The following is a 21,926-nucleotide window of genomic DNA, read 5'->3' on the forward strand; positions in this document are numbered from 1 at the left end:
CCCATTTCCTGCCCCTACCTTGGTGCTTGGCTCCTCAATCACAGCCCTGGAGACTGGCACCTCTCTCCTTCCATTCATCACTTCCCATTTGCCTTCAGCACTCAGCATCATTAATTTATCAACTCTCATTCCCTTCAACTCCCACGGCTACTTTAAGTGTGACAGAGCATGGTCTTGTGCTATTATTTTTATTTTTWTTTTTTTACATCTTTCCTGTCAGGCAAAATAAATGAGGCTCCTCTGCGGCAGCAGCATGACATGAAGAGGAAAGCTGTTGTCAGAGCTTAATAAAAGTTTGAGCACACAAATTATAAACACAGCTCTTGCAAAATTATTAGTATTAATTATTATTACCATTGTTATTATTACTATTGTTACTATTGTTATTTTTACTATTGCTTTTATTACTATTATTACTATTGTTATTATTACTATTGCTATTATTGCTATTATTACTATTATTATTATTACTATTGTTATTATTATTGTTATTTTTACTATTATTATTACTGTTATTATTACTATTGTTATTATTAATTAAATTTAAATTTATTATTATTTCACTCGAAAGAACTCCAGACTTTTCCTTACTTTTCCTTACTCTCATCCCTGTATTGTATGAACTATTTGGAAAGCTCTATTAAAGCATTTAGACACGTTTTATTACCACAGCAACATTTTTTTTTTTCAGGCAGTTCTTCAGAAAAAGAGGGAATTTCGAGCCTGTCAGGCAGCAAAATAAATTGTTGGACAGAAAGCAGCCCAGGTCAGCTCAGCACAATTCAGTTAAGTCATTAGTCAGTGCCAGACACGGTGGAAATCTTCCCCACAGAGGGATCTGGGCAGCCTCAAAGGTCACAGCAAACCTGGTTTGTGACGTGCCACGCCAGATTCCCTGAGCAGAAGCTGTACCAGCACAGCCAGGGTTTTTTTTTAAAAAGGATTTTTCAGTAAATCACTGTTCTAGAACCTCAAAACAACCAAACAAACCCAAAAAAAGACCCCCTAACCCTTCCAAAATAAATGTCTCCCACCTTCTTCTTCTTTTTTATTTTTAATTTTTTTTTAATCAGTAACAAAACTCTCCCATGTGGAAGGCACTGCACTATTTCCCAGAGATCTTTCACCATTCCACGGACAGTTCTCCAGCAGCAAACCAGCCCATAGCTATAACTGAGAGAAAAAAAACTCCAGCAGCTTTGATCAAATGTGACATTTCCGTGTGCAGCAGCCAGCAGCGAGMTGCCCATCTCACAGATAAACACAGATGCCGTGAGTCAGGTTCTCTCTGCTCCTCCTCATTATTTTCTGTATGACGCTGCATTGTGGATAAGAAAGAAAAAAACCACCTCACCCTGCAAAAAGAACAATTCCTGAGTGCTCTGTAAATGAAATTCAAGCAGTTCTCATCATGGAGAGTTATTAATTTGATCTCCCCCAGCCATGCAGTATTTTTTTTTTTATATTTTATGTGGTTACATCACTGCCCTTCATCTCCAACAAGATTCCAGCTCACGATTCATGGGTGGATTCCAACTCAAACCATGATATTTCAGATTGGAGCAATGATTACCCCCAGCACACAGAAAAAAATTTAAAAACCCCATCACCACCACACCCCTGATCTCTGAAAAGTAAGTTTTAAGCAACGGAAAAAGAAACTTTTGGAGGGAATTGATGAAATGACAAAGAGATCYTCCCATTGTCGGGGCCTTATGATTCCTGAAGGAGACATCTGCTTCCAGATCCCTGGGGTTTCGAATTATTTTTAAACTCTGAACAAAGAACACTTAGTACCACAGACTTCCASTTTCACAGCTGGGTTATTTTAAGGAGACAAAAAACYTATTGGAATTTTTTTYTTAKTTTTTAAATTCTGCAATATTTTAGCTTGAAGTTATTAATCTGTCCCTTGAGGACTCCAAACCTCCTGGAACACTCATTTTAAATACTCAGGATCTTTCAAAGACACAATCTTCTGGCACGGCCTTGAAATAAATGCCTGAAAGATCTGCCTGTAATAACCCAAATGGAGCTTTTGTGAAGGAAGGGATTGGTTTTCTTCTGGATTAGAGGATCACAGAATGTTCTGAGGTGGAAAGGGGACATCGAGTGCAGCCCCGAAGGGAACGGTCCCGAGAGGGATCAAACACAACTTTGGTGTTCCTGGCACCAAAAACCAACCCAGGCAATGTCAGAAACAAAAAACCTCATTCTCCCCATCTCCAGCTGGAAAATGGCATCCCCATGAACATTTCCCAAGGCTGGGAAGCAAAGAGCTTTCATTTTCACAGYGWTCTGTGAARGCAAASGGAGCTCAGCAGAACAGGGGCTGCRGRACCACSCTGAGCTCAGGAGAGCAGGAATTCCCTCCAGGGCTGATTTTTCCCGTGTCTGATCCCCAATTTGGGATTGGAATTGGATCCCCAGTCCCCCAGGAGGACACAGCATTGCTCTGACATGATTTAGGTGGTAAAACCCTGAGCCTTCTGACAGGACATTGGCATTTTCCTGCCAAAATCAGCCCAAAAACTGGAAATGAGGGGCAGCAGCAGCAAGGAGCGCCCAGCACATCCTCAACAAACCCTGGCCAACATTAAAAACCTGCTTTTGCACTTGCTAATGATTCATTAATGACTCGATGATTGTTTCCAAGTTCTTCCTGAATTCAATTTACTCCCAGGAACAAGGAGCTTTAGTGAATTCACATCTTACATTTACAATGGAATTAAACTCCCCTCTTCATTGCAGGATGACGAATTTTGGAGCTAAATTTCCAAATTGTTTAACAGATGCTCAGTCAGCCTTCACTGAATCACCCAAATAGCCAGCAAAGATTATTGCTTGACTCTTGTCTTCTCTGCCGTTCTGTACCACAAACAAACATATTTTATTTTTTTTTTCAGAATAATTCAATTCCTTTTAAAAGATCATTAAAGTAAGTTTTAAAGAAAACAGTGGAATGTTATTGTACAGTCTCAGCATCAGAGGATATTCTGGAAGCAGCGAGTTCATGCGAGGTCAGGGCAGGGAATATCCCAAAGGAAAAAACCCAACTCAGCAAAGCAGCAGAAAGCACGGAGTGCTTTAACCTCAGCCATGCTTTTAAAGAAATGTTTGCTTAAGACTGACAGCTCTCTAAGTTTGATGAACAGTTATTTACAATAAATCAGTCTGAAGAATAAAAAAATTTACTTCTTTTYCATTTTTAACTCGCTGTCCTGCATGAATGATGAATGACAAAAGAAGTGGAATCTCAGGAAATTCATTCTCATTCAAGACCTGGAGCACAATGCCCTGTTCACCATTCCTCCCCTTCCAAGGAGAGCTCCACAGGAGCTCTGAGAGCCATTAAAAGAAAATCAAAATGATTTGCCAAACAAAATGATTTTCTCATCTCAGGGAAAGGTGGACAATTGCTCCAAACTTCTGCCAGCCAGTTAATGAAGACGCTTTGGCAGCATCTTCTGCAGACAACTCCCAGCAAGAAATGAAACACCATCTGTGGGCAGAGAGAAGGGAAAAGGATGGGTTTGTGTTSAAGATGAGTTCATGATCCCTTCAGCACTGGGCAGAGTCAGGGAAACAAATAATTACAAATGATTGTGTTAAAAACGGAATTAAAGAGAGCAGACAAACACTGAAACAAACTAAAAGAAAATATCAGTGTCTACTCAAGTGAAATCATTTTAATCACAGCAAAAGAACCAAAAATCACATTTTATTTTATATAAAGAAGGAAAAAACCTATTAAATCTGACCACCAAGGTCAGTGAAGGCTGGTCATAACTTAAAAAGCCGTTTTTAAGCGCAGTCCCCACACTCAACTGGTTTTATCTTTTGCTGTTTGTCAAGAAGACAGGCCCAGAAATCACTCAGGAAGGAATAAAACTTAGGGCACCACCTAAAGCACAGATGCAATGGAATAATTCAACATTATTGGTCATCATCAGAAAAGCTACCTAGGAAATAAATCCTTAAATACTTAAGGATTTCTCCCATCCCCTCATTTGAAGCATTAAGTGAAGCATTTGTCAAGATACATTTCTGTGGTCAAGTTAAATATTCTGTGTAATAAGAGCAGCTTTGTTTATTGTTTATGGAAAACTGCTCCATTCCCCCTCACCTGCACAAAGAGCTCTAAAAACAAACCAGAAAAACCCCACAGCAAAGACCTAAAAGAGAATAAAAGCTGGGGAGAAATACCCATCAAAGGGTATTTCTTTAAAAAAAGATTTTGCAGTAAACCACTGTTCTAGAACCTCAAAAAACGTAACAAAATGACCCCAAAAAACCAAAAAAAACAAACCAAAAAGTCACCCAAAAACCAAAATAAAGGTCTCCTACCTTCTTCTTTTCTTTTTTATATCAGTAACAAAACTGAACTATTTCCCAAACACTGCTTGGACCATRGTTGCACTGCTCCCTTCCACCTACACAAGGTTTTTTTTTTTGTTATTTTTAATTTTAAATGGAAATATAAACAATTTTTGGTTTCATTTTCATTCAGACTGGTATTTTTCCCCCAACTTTTTTCCAGCAGACAGCGAGTACTGTCTCAGGAGGTAACAAGTTATCTTGAAGGGACTCCACAGGCAAATAAAATGCTTTGAAGAGTATTAAGGAGGTCAATCTGTCCAATTTGTTTTAATTGAACTAGACACAGATGGTATATGGTCTGGTTTAATTGGGCTGTAGATAAAGAACATTTCAACATCAGGCTTGCCAGTCAGGGATAAAACACTAAATAATATATAAAAAATATACTTGAAAATATATAAGGCCAAAACCTTTGCTGAACAACCAAGAAATTGGGGCAATTCCTACCAAAGGATCAAAAGGTTGCTCCCATTAGCAAGAATAAGAGAAAACTTCCCAAGGCCCTACACAAATGATGAGTAAATTGAGAAAATTGAAAAGTACATTCTGAGAAACATTTATTTACTGCAAAAGCAATGCTGGTTCTTTCATTAGAGGGACATAACACAATAAGGCACAGTAATCTATCACAAACTATAGCTGCAATTAAATAGATTATTCTGCCCATCCATTAAGGAGATCTAATTATGGAATATCATTAGCAAGGACATAATTCTTTTTTTTYCCCTTTGTTTCTTTGATTACTACCTATTTGTTTTGTCCCTTTATTGACAGATTTCACTTTCAAGTCATCATCTTTTAAGTCAGAATAACATTAACAGTCTTTTAAAAACAGCTTATACTCAGATGATTTTGCACAAGGCTGGCAGGACTGGAGAAATCCAGTTGAAGCTGTTTTTTTCTACCCTGCTTTTTGAAATTATTATTCTGGGAAGCTTTTTGAACCAACAGTTTCCTGCCACTGGCCTTATTTACAACTCCACCTCTTTTTAATCACAGTGAATAAAACATAAGTAAAAGCTGCAAAGCTTATAAAAAAAAGATGGGGTGAGTGCAGAACACTGTATTTTAGGCAAAATCGATGGTGATTGTGGGCACATTTGYTCAAATAAACTGCAGCTCATGGTTGTGACTGTCTGCAGGTCATCCCAGTTATTCCCCTGCAGAAGAAATTTCTCTTTGCTGTGGTGATTTGAGTCTCCTCAATCCCAAGGGCTGCAGGAGGACACCMCAAGCATCTCAAATTCCGTTTCCCACTAAATGAACTATAAATGTTTAATCTGATTTTTTAGGAACTGTTCTCTGTGGTTTCTGCACAGTTGGTGCCATTCTCACCAAAGGAAGAGCTTTTCCTGTTCTTGCAGGAAATGCACCAAACACTTCTGGACAATCAACATTTTCCTGAGGGCTGGGAAGGGAATGGATGCAGCAGAGTTGATTTGGCATCTTTGTCGTTTTTAGTTTTTATTGCCGCTGTAAATCTCACACTGCTCTTTATTTCCCTGCTAAAGAAACACTTTAAATACCGAGTTTGTAAATCAAGCACAGTTCATTAAGCACCAAAGGCTCCCACTGACTCAGATGCAAATTTTGGTGCTAATGTTGGAAATGCTTGGAGACCCACTGCTTCCCAGCCCTTTCCCCCAATTTCTCTCCACTCTCCAGCTTTCCAAAGCAGCACCTTGAATTCATTTATTCTGCAAAACTCAGCTCCAGCCCAGAGAAACTCACATTTTTGCTGAGATTTCCCTCGACAAATGAGTGATTTCTTTAGCCTGGCATGCTGAGCCATGTAACTCACAGCACTGCAGGCTTTTTCCACCAGGTACTGGTGGGACTGCAATGTTTTTAAAATAAATTTAAACCATAAATTTAAACCATAAATACAAACCATAAATACAAACCATAAATACTCGTAGATCTATATTGATGTTTATGCACAGGTAGACACACAACTGCACAATGAGAAGCCAGTGCAAACAGCAAATATCTTGTATTTTAAACAGCACAGAACACCCTCACAAACACCCACATTGGGTGTTGATGATTTATTAACCTAATTTTCAAARGCACCAAGTTGCTCCTTGCAGCTCCTCTGGGCTCTGCTGGGGAGCTCAAACACTGATGAACAGGAAAATGAACAATGTCTGCATGTGCATGGATGAGGAATTCCATAACCCCTCTAGAGCAGGGCAGATTTTGTCAAAAGGCCTTAATTAAAAAAAAAAAATAAAAATCTCATATTACAGATACCTTCACGCGTGACATCTTCAGAAGACAAAAAAAATATCTGTTCCTTAGGAAGGAAAAACTTGATTTTTAATGTGATCCTTTTGATGCCTAAATCTGGCTCACTAAACCAGAGGTTGGACAGAATTTAGAGAATAAAAATCAGTTCTGTTTATTGCAGGGGCTTCAGAAACACCCAGGGCAGTCCCACACCCACAATGGCCAATGGCTCACGGGTTTTTCACCCTTTCTCACTTTTGTCCATTTGCACATCGGGATTTGCTGAATCCTCCAATTGCAGCTGCAGCCAATGCAGTCAAAAACTCCAACTTGGCTCCCCCAATTCTCTGTTGTTTCCATCTCTTGGGGCCTGGCACAGGGAGGTGTCCTTGAGTTTGGGGCTRCAGAGGAATTGTTTTGTGTAAAAATGAGAGAGCAGGAGCTCAGCACTGTCTGTGGAGTCTGGAGTTAAACACTGAAGAATCCCAGGGGTACAGAGACGTGGAAATGGAGAAACTGAAATCCTAAAGCATCACTTTTACACCCCAAAACTTCAGGAAACACTTAATTTTTGGGAGTGTTTATAGATGAAGATGCACTCATCTTTCATGGCAGTGACTCAGATTTGGCAGAACCCAAATTCTTGGTGAGCATCCTGAGAGTTTTGGCAAAACGAGCAACACCAGCCCTGGGGGAGCAGAGGCTGGGGCAGGAGCGGAGCTCCGGGAAACAAAACGCGGCTGAAGCGAGAGAAAACCAAACACCGCCTTTTTCTTCATTTATTTTAGAACGACTGGAAAATAAACTTTTATCAGAGGAGCCGTTTCTGGCCTGTTTTGTCCCCCAAGTGCCTTGATTTAGACACAGAGCTGCTGCTGAGGAGCCTGGAGGAGTTGGGGTCTGTTCTGCTGCAGGAGCTGCATCCTCGAGTGACCCCGAGCGAACCACCAGGGTTTCATTTGAGCCTGGGAGATCAGGAACCAGCTGCACCTTCTCACAGAGGAGCAAAGGATTATTCTGCCACGGCAGGATGGAACATTTTCTACCATATTCTCCGTTAATGCGCCTTCCAGCAAAATTTTGAAAAATAAATTAAAAATCGCGTTTCTATTTCTCGTAATTTTACCTCCGCGTGGCACGTTAATAAAACATAATGAACGTTTCTAAATAAAGCATGTTAAATATAAATTCATTTGTGTTGGACCAAAGTCTTCCTCGTTATTTAGGGAGAGTCCCCTTTGTGCAGGAATATTGAACAAACTCTGTTGATTGCAGARYTCTTTTYTATTTTCCTGAATGGTCCAATCACRCTCTTGGCACACGAAGGGACAAGCAGCAGATGTCAAACAAAACTCTGTGGGATTTATACATTTCTCCTAAAAGTTACAAGGCTGCTTTCATTTCTATTGGGTTTGTTTTTTTGCTTTCTATTTTTTTAGCTCTGCTTCTCTCAAAGTCGAAACGCCAAAGTATTTGGACTCCTATTCCAGTTGATATTAAAGCAGAGTATTGACTTCACTTAATCTCAAAACTGACAACTAAATTTTGGTAAAACAAGATCAACATGACCAAAAAAACCCCTAAAAATTTGAGAACAGCCACAAAAATCTAAGTCTGTGGTTGTTAAAATTCTTWTTTTGCTTTCTTAAGGGAAGTAAAAAGCGTTTTAGTATAGTTAAAAAGAATGGGAATGCCATTAATACTCAGTGAGAATGGGATTTGAGGCTTCAGATTTAACAACAGAACATCTGTACTCATAAMCAGGTCAATGTGCAGGTGCTAACACAGACCTTGGACAATAAAAGTGRATTTTGACCAAGGAAGGATTTCATAAAGCTCTTTATAGGAAATGATACCCAGGTCTTCCTCCTGTAGGACTCAAATGATCTTTAATTAAAAGCAAATAATTTTAGTTRTAGGAAACAATAATTTGGGATAATCCTAGGTTTTAAATGATTCCGGGGGAAAAAAATATTCTAGAGAAACAAAACCTGTGATGAAGAAAGTAAGAACTTTCTCCACAACCATGACATGTAATTATGTATGGCCTATTTAACATAGGTTTTCTATATATTCTTGTGCCCRTCTGTTCCCAACTCCCTCAAACCTCGGTGCTGCTGTCAGGTTGCTTTTTATCCTATTTTTGGACAGGATAGATCAGAATTTTTATTCATCTCCACTTTTTACAAACACTCTAACAGGAACCATTCCCTGCTGCTCACTGGGTCCCTGCTCAATCAATCACAATTTGCTTCTCATTCCAAGAAATCCAATTCTGCATCTGGGAAAATCTGGATTTTCCAGGTCACTTTTCCTGCTGGAATCACCAAAGTCCATCTGAAAGATGGAGGGAAAAGCTTTTTATTCCTTTTTCATGGATTTTTGCCCAATCTCTGGCAGGACAAGGACAAAGAAGAGGGGTATTGACCCCACGGACTGCCAGTCTATGATTTATAATTCACATAATTGTAATTAGACACCAAATGCAAAATTTAATGATAATGAGGCAATTAGGTRGATAGGAGAAAAGTCTATTTGCAGACCAAAGATGGATCTTTTCTCATCTTATTATAACTTTTATAAAAAAGGATGAAGATCTTAAGATTCAGAAAATGCCTTTTTAAGAGGGGTTAAATAGAAATCACGTTAAAAATCATTCTGCTTCTGGTAAGTAGATTTGAGACTTTCTTTTTTACAAACTTTTCTTAATGAATGTCCCTGAATTAATAATTTGCTGGTATTTTACCAATTCTTCAATGCCAAGAGGGTCTAACCTAAATAACTGTAACACCCAGCTTTCAAAAAAATCCAAGTTTTGGACTCTTCTCCAAAAAAAAAGAAAGCAAAGTAGCCAAAGCTACGCAGACACTCCTTATAACTATTTTTGCAGAGGTTTTTATCTCCTTTCTGGTCCGTTCTCTGCTGGTCTGATGCTCCTGTTTCCATGGTGACAGAGCCGAAGGTGCTTTGTTAGAGATGACAATGGTTCTCCCAACACACAGACATTTCCTTCATGGCTCAGTTCAGCAGGTACCCTTCTCGTGGGGACAGGGAGGAGAAGGAATAAATCAATCCCTGCCTCTTCATCTCTTAATTTCTCATTACCAGGATTGATGATGAGCGTCTGCYTTGGGTTTATGAGCTCAGCCAATGATCAGTGGCACTTTGAGGGCTGGGGTTCATTAATTATAAAGGCTGGGCTACAGTTAATTTATTTCTTTGCAAGGGAACAGAAAAAATCAGATTATGAAGGGAATGATGACTTAACTTTGGCAGAAGCAGCAGGATTTTGTTTTTCAGCACAGGTGATAACACACCATCGGTTTAAGGCCTGTTTGCATCCAGTTTCATTAGGCTGAAACCTCATTTTCAGCTTTTTTTCATTATAAAAATCAGATCAATTAGAAAATGAGAGAATATTTTGTGCCAAGGATAATGCTTAACACAGAGGTATTTTAAGACAAATCCTGTCTTTTCCAAAGGCTGAAGAAAAAAAATAAAAATCTGTGAACTATTTGGATGTCTTCAGATTATACCCCAATAATGGACGGTGAAAAGGAACAAAATGCAAGAGCACGCCTGAGAATGAAAATGAACTTTTCTGGTTCATGAAGAACCATTTTCTGGTTCATGTAGAACTTCCAGTGAAAAGGATGGCAGCTGCTCCCATCCCAGCCAGGACATCTCCACCTCCCCTCCCCTCTCTCTTTCATCGCTCTGTTCCAGGGTCACAACACCTCGAGAAAAGAGATTTTTCTCCCTCCCACAAGGACAAGTTGTTCTTCCCTCCCCACCCCCAGTTTCACTGAGGTTCTGTGATTTCCACACCAACTCAGCAGAGAGCAGCAAACTTTCCCCAGCRCCGCCAGGACAGAGCCCAGCGATCCCCAGGGACGGGGACACTCTCTGGTGACACACAAAAATCATTTGGAGCATATGGGATCCACGGTGCTTTTTCAAAATTAGCCCGCTTGTTTTATTCCAAATTAAGATTTGATCTAATTTTGGCGCAAGAATTGCCACCTCAAAAAAAAATAGAGAGTGCTAAAAATGATCAGAATCCTGCAAGGCTCTCTCAGTGGTCTGTCTCTGCAGGTTCAGTGTGCCATAATCACTCCTTTTTATTTTAAAGCTCACATGATTGTGGGGGTGGAACTTGATAGAAATGTCTCTGGTGCATTAAACACATGATAGCTCATGTGAAAAAACAGATTATCAGTAATTCCTAGGCATTCTTCACCCCCTAAACCCAAATATCAACGCGTTTACACGCATTTTAAAGATTGACACAACAGGGTTTTGCCAAGGGGAGACACAAGCTGAGTAGGAAATAATAAAACTCAAATTGCACAAAACTCAATATAACCCTAACAACTGGGAAATGAGTGCTGTTGGAATTGTGCCAGCTTCAATTTGGGGAGTTGGACTGGGTTTTTATGGGGAAAATCAGCACCCAGGGGTTGCTGCAGCTCCTGCAGTCACTGYGCCCTATCCACGAGATTTCTTTTTACTACTGGGAATAACTGAGCTGAGAGCTCTCCTCTTACAGCACCACAGCCTAATTGTTCTGCAGCGCTAACTTGTGAAAAATCAGGGGTATTTTTAGGTTGATCATTTATAGACATTTCCTAACTCTCAGCAGAACTCTGCTCGGTGCTTAACTCCTACCAGCATCACCTGTGTTTTATTATTTATTGCACAGGAAATGGCTAGAAGGGAAAATAGAAAGTCTAACTTTTACGAGACAGTTACTCAGCATTGGGAAAATAAAAAATACATATTATATAAATAAAAAGCTTTTAAAAGCTATGAATTTTCAGAGCTCGGAGACCGCAAGAAAAAATTAAATCTCACTCGTGGGGTCTCAGGCACGAGAGGAGGGGAGAGGCTGAAGGGCTGCAGTGGAAGATGTGAAAAAATGTTCTTTTGGAGTCACACAGGGTGCAGGCAGTCACCCACCATGGATATCCCACCCTGGGGTGCTCAGGGAGAGGATTCCCACAGCTCCTTTCACTGCAGGGAAAATCCTGTGTGAAGGACACAGAGGCAGCGTGGACACTGCAGGGAAAGGGGAAAGGGTGGCAATCACCAGGAGTTATMAAAGTTCATCAACCTGCTCCTCTGTGATTGAATTTGATTTGCTGAGGATGGTGCACTGGAGCTAAAAGCTGTTGCAGCTGCAATAAAAGGAGCCTGTGCTCTAATTTAGGAACGGGAGGTACAAGTGTTTTCTCGGGGGATGATTAATTCTAACACATTCCACCACAAGAACTGCTTTCAAGAAACCTGTGAGGCTGCTCCCTGCCACTCAAAAACAAGCACTGAGGTGAGCAGGGCCACAAAATCCTCTGGAATGGRCAATTCCAGGAAAATCTGTGACCATGAGCCCCCTCCCAATGCTGGGGATGTATTCAGTACATACAGAGCCCTTTGGGGCATTTTCCTTTAACTCCTCTGCTTTCCATTAAAAGGAATCTCACCCCAGGACTGATTCTGTTCAAACTGAAATTTCACTGTCAGCAGAACCATGCTTTGTGGTGAGTATTTGCAAGGACTGCCTCGTTTATATTATAATTATTTGCATTAAAAGTACAGGGCGCAATAATTCAACATTATTCTGATACACAATAATTATTGTTATGTAATTATTATAATCACTGCTCTGGAAAATTAATTTTATTAATGACAGTATTACTCTTACAATTAGTGSAAAGGCTACACCGGAGCATTTGAGTACACAAATTAATTGTGCACCTGCACAAAGCCATTTAGAAAAGGATGTTTTAGTATTTAAAAATCTGCCAAATGTTATGATAAGCTCTATAGCACACTACATTACAGAACAAAGCAGTTGGGATAGGAATAAGTTGCTGAATTRTAAAAGGGTTGAAATTATAGTCAAACATTTCAGTAAATTAATGTATAATATTCTACAATCCTCTTTTTGTAATCGTGCCCGCTAATGTAGCACAATTTTAATAAAACGTATTTATTTTCTGCTTGCTTTTAATCTTCAAAGTGTTTTTGAGCTATGGCTGCTGCGTAAATATTGAAAATGATCATTTGGTAACCCAAATACAGAAACGAGGCATTAGGCTGATTTATTTAATCACCAAGGCCAAAAAAACCCAAATCACAAAATGCAGTCAGCAAAATGAAAGACAATTAACAACCTGTCAGAGAACAGATTCTGTCACCATGAAACGATTCTCAATAAAATGAAATGGTCTCACACTCCAATGTGTGTTCTCATTTCTGAGCTTCATGTGAACAACCCCAAAGGATCCTCTTATTAAAAAAAAATAACAATCAAGAACAATTTCTAGAGCTAAACAATTCATTGTGGACACAGCAGAGCTACTTTAAATGTCACCACTAAAACTGCCAATCAAGGATAACTTCTCTTAACTTCCCACATCCCAGCTGGGCATGGAATTCAAACTGGATTTGGGTTATTTCCTTATTTTGGGTTATTTCCTYGTGGTTTTAGGGCTGACCAAACCACATCAGTCATGTATTGCTTGAAGATAAGAACTACTTTAAGAGGATGAGGAATTAGGTAATTATTCTTGAATTTTTCTGATTTTTGCTGAAATTGGGGTCCCTTTGGGCTCAAAGGGGATTTTGCCACCAATGATGCTCAGGGATGGGAACATCCCCCAGCCAGGGCTGCTCTGGGTCTCAGCCTTTCTGCAGCTCCAAACTCACAATTCCCAAATTCCTAAAGGCTGTTTTGACTGTGAAACTCCAGGTACAGAGCCAACTGCCCCAATTCAAAGCTTTAAAGARCCAGGAATTATCAGAAAAGTAAAATTTTGGTTTCTTGCTCTTTTCCTTAATGACTGTTTTCATAGCAAAGTCTGTATCAGCCAAACACGAGACAYTGAGCAGGGTAATTACACTCCTCTAACTTCAGCATTTTCCTTCTGCACCTAAATACAGATTACGTGAAATGCTTCAAAATTAYACTTTCAAAAAATTCCTCTCAGTTCTTCAACATTTAAATTTAAAAATGAGAGAACTTTTTAGTATCTGAAATTTTYCAAGACCCCTTTGTGGCTTCTGCTYGCTGCCCTGCTGCCTGGCATATTGAAACAATTCCTGAGAAGCTCATTAAAACMTCACAAGAAAATTCTTCTGGTGCATTTTACCAGAGCAGATAATAGCCCACAATCTAGAGCATGAATATGTTATAAAAAAACAAAACAGTGCCATTGAGACAAAGAACACTTGGAATGCATTGTTCCCATAAGCAGATGTTAAATTACTTCACTGTAAAGTGGGATTTATAAAATGCAGAGAAATGTTATTTTTGTGTGAACAAATGAGATGAGTTTGTTATTTCAGCRGGGTGACACAAAGACCCTGCACATGTGGCTCAGCACACAGGCAGATGTTTGAGAGGAAAAATTGGTTGTTGACCAAAAAAATRCGAAATTTCTGCAGAAGAATGGACAGAGCAGGAGGGAATGGGTGGATCCAGACTGCTAGACTAGCTCAAACATGAAAATAAAATAAAAACCCAATCAGCCAGCTGGCTCAAGATTAACCTGTCATTTCATCAGAGCTGCAGATCCTTGTGTGCAGTGAGACAAGGACCAGAGACAGCTCAAAAGGTGCACTTTGAGATAAGAGAGATACAAAGAAAGCTCAGAAAAAGCTTCAGCCTTTCTGGGAATTGTTAATATCAAATGCATCCGGCATGAAGCAAAGGAAAATAAAAAAAATGCTGACTCCATGGTTGGGTAAACCCCTCAGGGCTGTCACGTTCTGAGGATATTGTTCTTGCTCACACACTCAATCTCACTTTTCTTATCAAAACCAGATCTCTCAGTCCATAAATATTCGCTCCARAAGTGTTAAAACCCACTTGGAGTCAATGACCTGTGATGAAAATCCTATTGATCCTGTTTGTGATCCATTCCCAAGGGTGTAACAACACAAACCTGGTAAAGCAGTGCATTAAATGTTGATTTACTCACATCAGTGTCGGGCCCCTTGTCAGCCCCAGGACAGGAGAAGGTGACGAACTCATGGCACCTCTTATGAACCACAAAACAGCAAACTGGCAAAAAAAAAAGGGAAAAAAATGGTTAGAATAGCACAGATTTAGTGGTGGTTTTATTTTGTTTGAGTTTTTTTTGTTTGGGTTTTTTTTTTGTTTGGTTGGTTTTTTGTTGTCGTTTGATTGGTTGGGTTTTTTGGTTTTGTTTGTTTGGGATTATTTTTTTTTAAATAACAAATATAATCACAGAGGAAACAAAACTTACAGTCAAGTATTTCACCTCCAAATTGATAAAAGAAAGCAGAGCYSCTTAAAGTTAAATAAAAACASRASACATCAAGCACAYGCTGTGATGAAAGAGGAGATGAGCATTCACATTTAAAAACCAAGAGATTTCACATAAAGATAAATCTTTAATGCTGGAGGCAGCCCACAGTGCTCAGATCCAGATAACCAATTCCACAGGTCCCATTTCCCAAACCCCTCTCTGCCAGAGGAACCGTGCATCCAGCAGGAACAGAAGTGAGGAATGGGAATGAAAACCCATTTTGGGGTGTGGGATTTGCTGCCCTGCACGCATCCAGCAGGAGCAGAAGTGAGGAATGGGAATGAAAACCCATTTTTGGGTGTGGATTTAATCCCCTGCACGTCCTGGGGAAGGTTTGCACCAGGACACCGAGGACATGGAGCCTTTCCCCGTTAATCACCTCCAGGAGCTCTGAGCAAAGCCTGGGGTGGAGAACAAAGTGTTCCCATCTCMCAGGGTGGCAGGAGATAATGGGAAAAGAAAATTAGCTCCTGATGGCAGCAGGAATCCCATTTAAAATTTATGAATGGTCTGAAAGAACTTTTTCCTTTTCCTGAGAAGAGAAGAAATCCTGCAGTGGGATTGAGGCCGTGGGTTGGCACAGAGCACAGGACACACAGGTCCCTCCAAAACCCATAAAAAGAACAATTTGCTCAAGGGTGCTGACTTTAGGAGTCAGAATTTCAGCTTTTTACCCCCCTCAAAATTTCAGCTTCTTTCATGATATTAAACTTAGTTCAGATGGTTTGGAATTGGTCCACATTTCAACGAAACAGACAATCAAGATCTGAGATTGAAAAAAAATCTTGTAATAAACACTGTGCCATCAAGCAGTGAGTCAGGAGACTCTAATGAAATTATTTAAATGTAATTCACAGTTTGTTCAGAGATAATGCGTTCTCTGTATACTTGAAATTTTGCATTTCCAACACAGAAAAAGACACTGTTTCCCAAATCTAAAGAATAAAATAGATTTGAATGGCTTAACAACTGTGAACATTGAATTTCCTCAACTTCAGGGAAAACCATATTAAATCATCTAAATTGTTCTGAAGAGCTCATTGCACGAGGCAATTTTCAACTGTTCCCTTTCCCATTTAAAACACAAATGAATTTATTTCATAAATAAATATCAAAAACCAGGTGCACYTGAAAGTCACTGCAGACACAGCCATGACCCCATTAATGCCAGGCTGCCTCATTCCCACCCCAAAGTCACCCATCTGCCTTCAAAGAGGTTTAATCCCTTTTCCCTCTCTTTCCCCAGCTATTTTTCACCAATCTCAGGCAGGAATTGTTCCCATTTCTATTCTATTTCTGACCTGGCCCCATTTATTCTTTGGGAAAACAGAATAAAGGGGTCTTTGCTGCACTGATTCCACACCAGCWCTGCTGACCCCACCTGAACCACAGATCTATCTCAGGGTCTGCTGCCCCCTGAAATCCATCTGACAGCCATCATTTCCCTACACAATATTTAAAATCCAATTTTTGCCACGTTGAAACCCATTAGARCATATTTCAACGTCAGTTTTTCGCGTTTTCTTTACTTCACAAAGCGACGCGGATCTGGAGAACTCATGTAAAAATTCACTCGGTTCAGCTAAGTGCAAACAAAGTGTCATCTGCTTAAAATAACGTGTCAAAATTTATTTTTTTTTTTAGGAAYGGAGACGAAAAATAAACCTCTCACTTGTTACTTGTTTTGAAAAGATGTTAAGAGCTTCCCATCACTTATTGCAGCTGTTAAGAAGTCACATTATGCTCGCCACCTTCGTGTAATGGAAGTTGGATTGCACTGCTCTGCACAGGCTGCCAGGAAATTCGTATTTTTGCATTTTACCCTGAGCTGAAGTGAGCTGGCAGAGCAGCTCGAGAGCAAAGTGGCATCTCGAGGCTGACAGCTACAATTAAAACGGGAATTATTGAGGTATTTTCGTGTTTTGGTGGCGTGGTTTTGATCTGTGGTGTGTATATAGAAGGTGGCTGGGAGCAAAGTGGCGTTTCAAGGTTGACAGCTACAATTAAAACGGGAATTATTGAGGTATTTTCGTGTTTTGGTGGCGTGGTTTTGATCTGTGGTGTGTGTATAGAAGGTGGTTGGGAGCAAAGTGGCATTTCAAGGTTGACAGCTACAATTAAAAAGGGAATCATTGAGGTATTTTCGTGTTTTGGTGGCGTGGTTTTGATCTGTGGTGTGTGTATATAATGTGGCTGGGAGCTCTGGACCTGCTGGAACCRGGGAGGGGAGCAGGGAGGGATGGAGGGAACAAAACCCTCCTTGTGCCTAAAAAACCATCCTGGCTGCTCGCTGGCTGCTGGCACATGGCATCTCCAGGGCTGTGCCTGCCCTGTGCCCTCCCAGAGAGCAGAAAATGCCAACTGGGCAGAGCAAAACCAAGGAGAACCTGGTGAAGAGCTCCAAGGAATGCTTGGTTCTCACAGCAAATTCTCAATTCTCACAGCAAACAGGTTGAAAGTGTTCAACCTGGCTTGTTGGATTTATGGGATATCATGGGGGCTAATCCATCCTGCCCAGCACTCCTCTGACCATAATAGAACTGAGAAAAACACGTTGTTATTAATAAAACATCCATTTATTGCTGTCACTTAAGAGTTACGAGGCTCCACTGTAAATTTCCAGCTTTATTCCGAATTATGTGAAGTGGAGAGATTGTGCTGATCTATTGCTGGGGGAGAGTTCTCTGCTAAAAAATGCTGCTGCTAATGGCTTTCATGTATGACACAGATGGATGAGCCCAGAGTGGAGGATTGCAATCATAAATAACAGAAATAGAAGCAATCTTCCCTATTAGATGATCTATAAAGAAGAAGAGCCATTGCTGAGCCCACACATCACTCAGCCATATGTCTGAAGAGCTCCACAAGCATTCCAAGGAACAAGGGGTAAAAAAATATCAAAAGTCACATGCTTTACAATTGAGAATTATTTAAAAAGGTCAGCGGATTTATTTGTTTTAAAATCACTTGTAAACTCCCACTTTTGGAAGAAAAAGAACAGGTTAGATGGAGCTTTTCCATTAGATATAAATAGCTCTACTACACCACGGCYTTTATTTATTTAGTAAAACAAATTAAGCTGCAAAACCTAAAGGGTGGAGAGGATATAATTCTCAGAGAGTCCGACTGACAGAGAAATCAGGCCTTTTCAAATCATCTGTGACTCATTTTTGTAATCATATAATTATTAAGGTTGGAAAAGAGCACCAAGACCATCAAATGCAACCTTTGAACAAACACCACCCCTCCCACTGGGCCACATCCCAAAGTGCCCATGCTCAAGACTATTCAAATGATGAATTTATAACACCTCACCCARTGTAAAAATCCCATATCTTCCCATCTAAACCGACCCCAAAGTTGTGTCCCCACTGCCCTGGCATTATCAGGTGCCCCACACCAAAAGGAAAATGATTTATTCCCAGATTTCAAGCTCTGATTMTTCCAAAGGAAGCAGCCTTGGAGCTCTCAGAGGCAGCAGCAGGGAAATAACTCTGTGCACACTCAGAATTTGCTGCTGGGTTCCTGCTTTTGGCTCTGAAATAAGTCAGTAAGTGATAATAAGCCAAATAAGTGATTCTGCACTAGATAAAGGAGTTATCCCAGAAGCACCACAAGCACAAACTCCTCTCTCTGGTTTACTTTTACTCTGCTTTAGGATCTGCACAGGAGRTGGAAGCACAAAATCCTCRTTTTGTTGCTGTTTCACCYAYTCTGCATTCCCACCAARRCCCCAGGATTTCCCCCAAATCYCACAGCAGCGGCTGCCCCGAGCTCTCTGCACAACCCCAAAAAATGAATGAATGAATGATCGTGGCCATGGCATGTGTGAGATCATCCTGAGAGCAAATACAGCAATTACAGCCAACAGAGATGGGGTGGCCCTTCAAAACAGACAAATCAGTTAAATTCCRACTGTGTTTGTTATTTGAATAAGTGCTGTTTAAATAAATTTACTAGGGGTAGATAAACAAGAAGAGCAGCAATTAAGATATAGGATAYAGCAGTATTTGCCTTTCTCCTCTTCTGAACATATTATAACTTGTAAAATTATAATGAAAATCCTTTTTATATTAAAAATCAACGAGGCTGTGGATTACAGAGCAAACACAAGGCACAAGCAGCTCTGCTTTTGACTTCTGCTGACACACYGAATCCGCTGAGAATTTTTACAAATTAAATTTCCCTAACTTTTCCAACATATATCATTTATAACACGCCAGCTTGCTTTTCTGTCAGTGTTTCACCCCATCACGAAGGCAGAGCTGTCTCACAAGAGTGGCCAGGCTTACACTTAGAACTGCTCCATGCAACCTTTCCACATTTCCCATTTTCTGACTCAGCCAGCCTGGCTGTTGCAGCTGGGATGGTTCAGAAGGAGCAGAGCCCTCTCTGCCCATCCCCTTCTCCTCTTCTAAGCTTCTCAAAGCTCTTTTGTCACCCCACGAGGTCACTCAGCTCCTTCACAGCACTAATCTGGGCAGTGCTACACATCCCCTGTCTCATGGGTTACCTTTATTTTCATTGTGGTTTCTGAAAAAACTTCAACCACCTTCTCAAAAACCCACCCTGGAGCCAAGGTAGAGAAATACATGGAYTCAATATTGATAAATTAGGGCTGATTCTTCTTTCTAAAGCTCAGCTCTYCCTGCTAATAATTGCTCTGCCTAATCTCAGGTTCATACCTCTGACCTTGCTGCAGGTTTTGTGTTTGGTCAAGTTCAACTGGGCTAAAAAAATTGAGTGGAAGACAGAAATACGACTGCTGTAAACTTTGCTGTTTAATTTTTTTTTAATTTTTTCTTTTTTTAATTTGAGAGAAAGTACCGGTTAACTGCAATTAACTGCAACAATATCTTATTTGTGTGAAAGGATTATACAGGATCGTCTGGACAGCCTTAACTCCTCAGGTCATTAACTCCTTTACACTAAGTAGAAAACAGATGGATGCCTGTGGTAAGCTGGCTTTGCCAGACCTGCAGCAGTGTGCAAATACAGTCTGTGTGCCTGGCAGCAGTGCAGAGCCATTTACATTCACCCAAACAGCTTTGGCAGCACCGTGGGGTACAATTATAAATATATACCTGTGCTTTTGAAAGGATAAACGTGTGCCTAACATGTTTCTAAACATTTTTTATTTGGTAAAATACCTCTCGTGATATTTTCAGGTCTATGTGAATGCTATATTCAGATATACACCAGGTTTATCATCTCTGCCTTCCATTACAGGACAAAGAAGGTGCATGGTGATGAGGTAATTCTGATAAAACTGCAGAAAAATATTTGCAAAACTGAGGAAGAGCTTGAAAATATMAAAGGATTTAATGTAATTTGAAATATTCAGCACTGCTTCAATCTGCTTGTTAATTATGTATTTTTTGAGGTGGAGATCATTGTTTCTATGTAAAGCCCTTGCTAAAATTTCACAAAACCATTAATCTCCCTCCTCTGAGGCGTCCCATTTTATAAATGAATATCAACCCAGAAACCATCCATCAAAAACMGTGCTGCAGTAGCTATTTCGAGAACTCGCACCAACAAAAAAGGTGACCCACAACCACAGACTTTTCACATCCCTCCTGCACTTTGAATCCTCTTCATTTTCACAACTTGCTAACGCGTTCCCTGCCAGCCACAAAGCCCCTCTGGGTGCTGCCCTCATCTGCTCTGGAGCTGAGCAGTGAGGAACAGTCCAATTAAAGCCCTGGCACAATAGGACAGCCCAGAAGTGTTTCCTGGGAACGYTGAGCAGCAGTTCTTCAGCTTTTCCAGCTGTGACCCCAATTGCAGAAATGTGATTTCTCAAACAGAGTGGCTGCCTTCAGCCTGATGCACCAGCCAGCCCTAAACCCAGAGCTGGGGAAGGCAGCAGGAGGAAGCAGAGCAGGCTGTGTGTATTTTAAAGATGTGGAAAGTGATGGGGTGAGAGATGAAATCCCAAATCCCCAGAACGCGGCTGTTGGGCTGCGTTTTGTTTTGTAGCAGAGCTGGAACTCCAGACAAAGCAAAGAGCTTTTGGAAAATCACGGTGGCAGCCTCTACTACGAAGGCTCCCCAGTCACCTCRTGAGAAAATGAAGGGAATTTGAGAAATTTGCACAAGAAAATCCTCTGCACAGCTCAGAGCAGTCGCAATGGCTTTGCTTTTAGAAGAAATCCACGATCCCACTGTGCCTTTTCTCCATTCTCCTCCCCACCCCAAGCTTGGGACCAGCCTGGCAGACCCCGGGAGCTGCTCCTTGCTGCCAACCCAGCTGAACCCTGCTCTGCTCACTCAGAAGCCAAATTCACCAAGCACAAAGGTCTGGATGATTTATGGGGCTCCTTAACCTTCCATCTCCCATAAAATCACCTGTGTGGTCAAAGGAACACTCCCAAGAAATGCCCATTGCCAGCTCCAGCCTTGGAACACTGATGGGATAAGGGAAGCACACTGCTACAGTCTTAGATTTTACCATGAATTCTTCAATACCAACATCATCCTTGTTTTTCCCAGCATTTTGCTTCACAGTTTAATGACACCGAGCTCCTGATGGCTGTAAACCCAAACATTTCCCGTGAGCACAGTTTGTAAGGACACTGATACAAGTGAAACACCAGTTGAATATTAAAGWATTTTGGCATATTTTGCATTTAAATCCAGGCTTTCAGCTGTGTTTGAGAAGCCCCAAAACCTGCTAACCAAATTGATGAACCTGCCTGGCCAGCAAACACAAAGAACCACGAGCTCCACCATTGCCAAATGATGATTATATTTCATCAGGATGGTGAGAAGTGAGGCCAGGGTGGAACTGAACGAGCTGTTGGAAATATGAACAGAGCCATTGCCTAAGCACTGAACCAYGAGAGATAAACTTCCTGCAAGACCAGTTTGGACACAATCCTGACTGCAGATTGGTGTTAGGAAAGCTGAAAGGCTTCAGGGTGGCAGAGGATCACCAGAATATTCCATCAGTGCAGGGATCCACTGGAAGGTGCAGAGAAG

General features: G+C 40.6%; 1 protein-coding gene across 1 annotated transcript in view; it reads right to left on the minus strand.

Annotated features, from left to right (window-relative positions):
- PRKCA (protein kinase C alpha) overlaps positions 1-21,926 on the minus strand; it is a 123,073-nt gene that overhangs the window by 57,472 nt on the left and 43,675 nt on the right. Inside the window, exon 3 of the mRNA XM_057368882.1 lies at positions 14,592-14,674. Coding sequence (XP_057224865.1) covers positions 14,592-14,674 — 83 coding nt within the window. The remainder of the gene's footprint in view (positions 1-14,591; positions 14,675-21,926) is intronic.

The sequence above is a fragment of the Malurus melanocephalus genome, unplaced genomic scaffold (assembly GCF_030028575.1).
Source record: "Malurus melanocephalus ecotype Western Australia unplaced genomic scaffold, MMel_1.1 scaffold_98, whole genome shotgun sequence".
NCBI lineage: Eukaryota > Metazoa > Chordata > Aves > Passeriformes > Maluridae > Malurus > Malurus melanocephalus.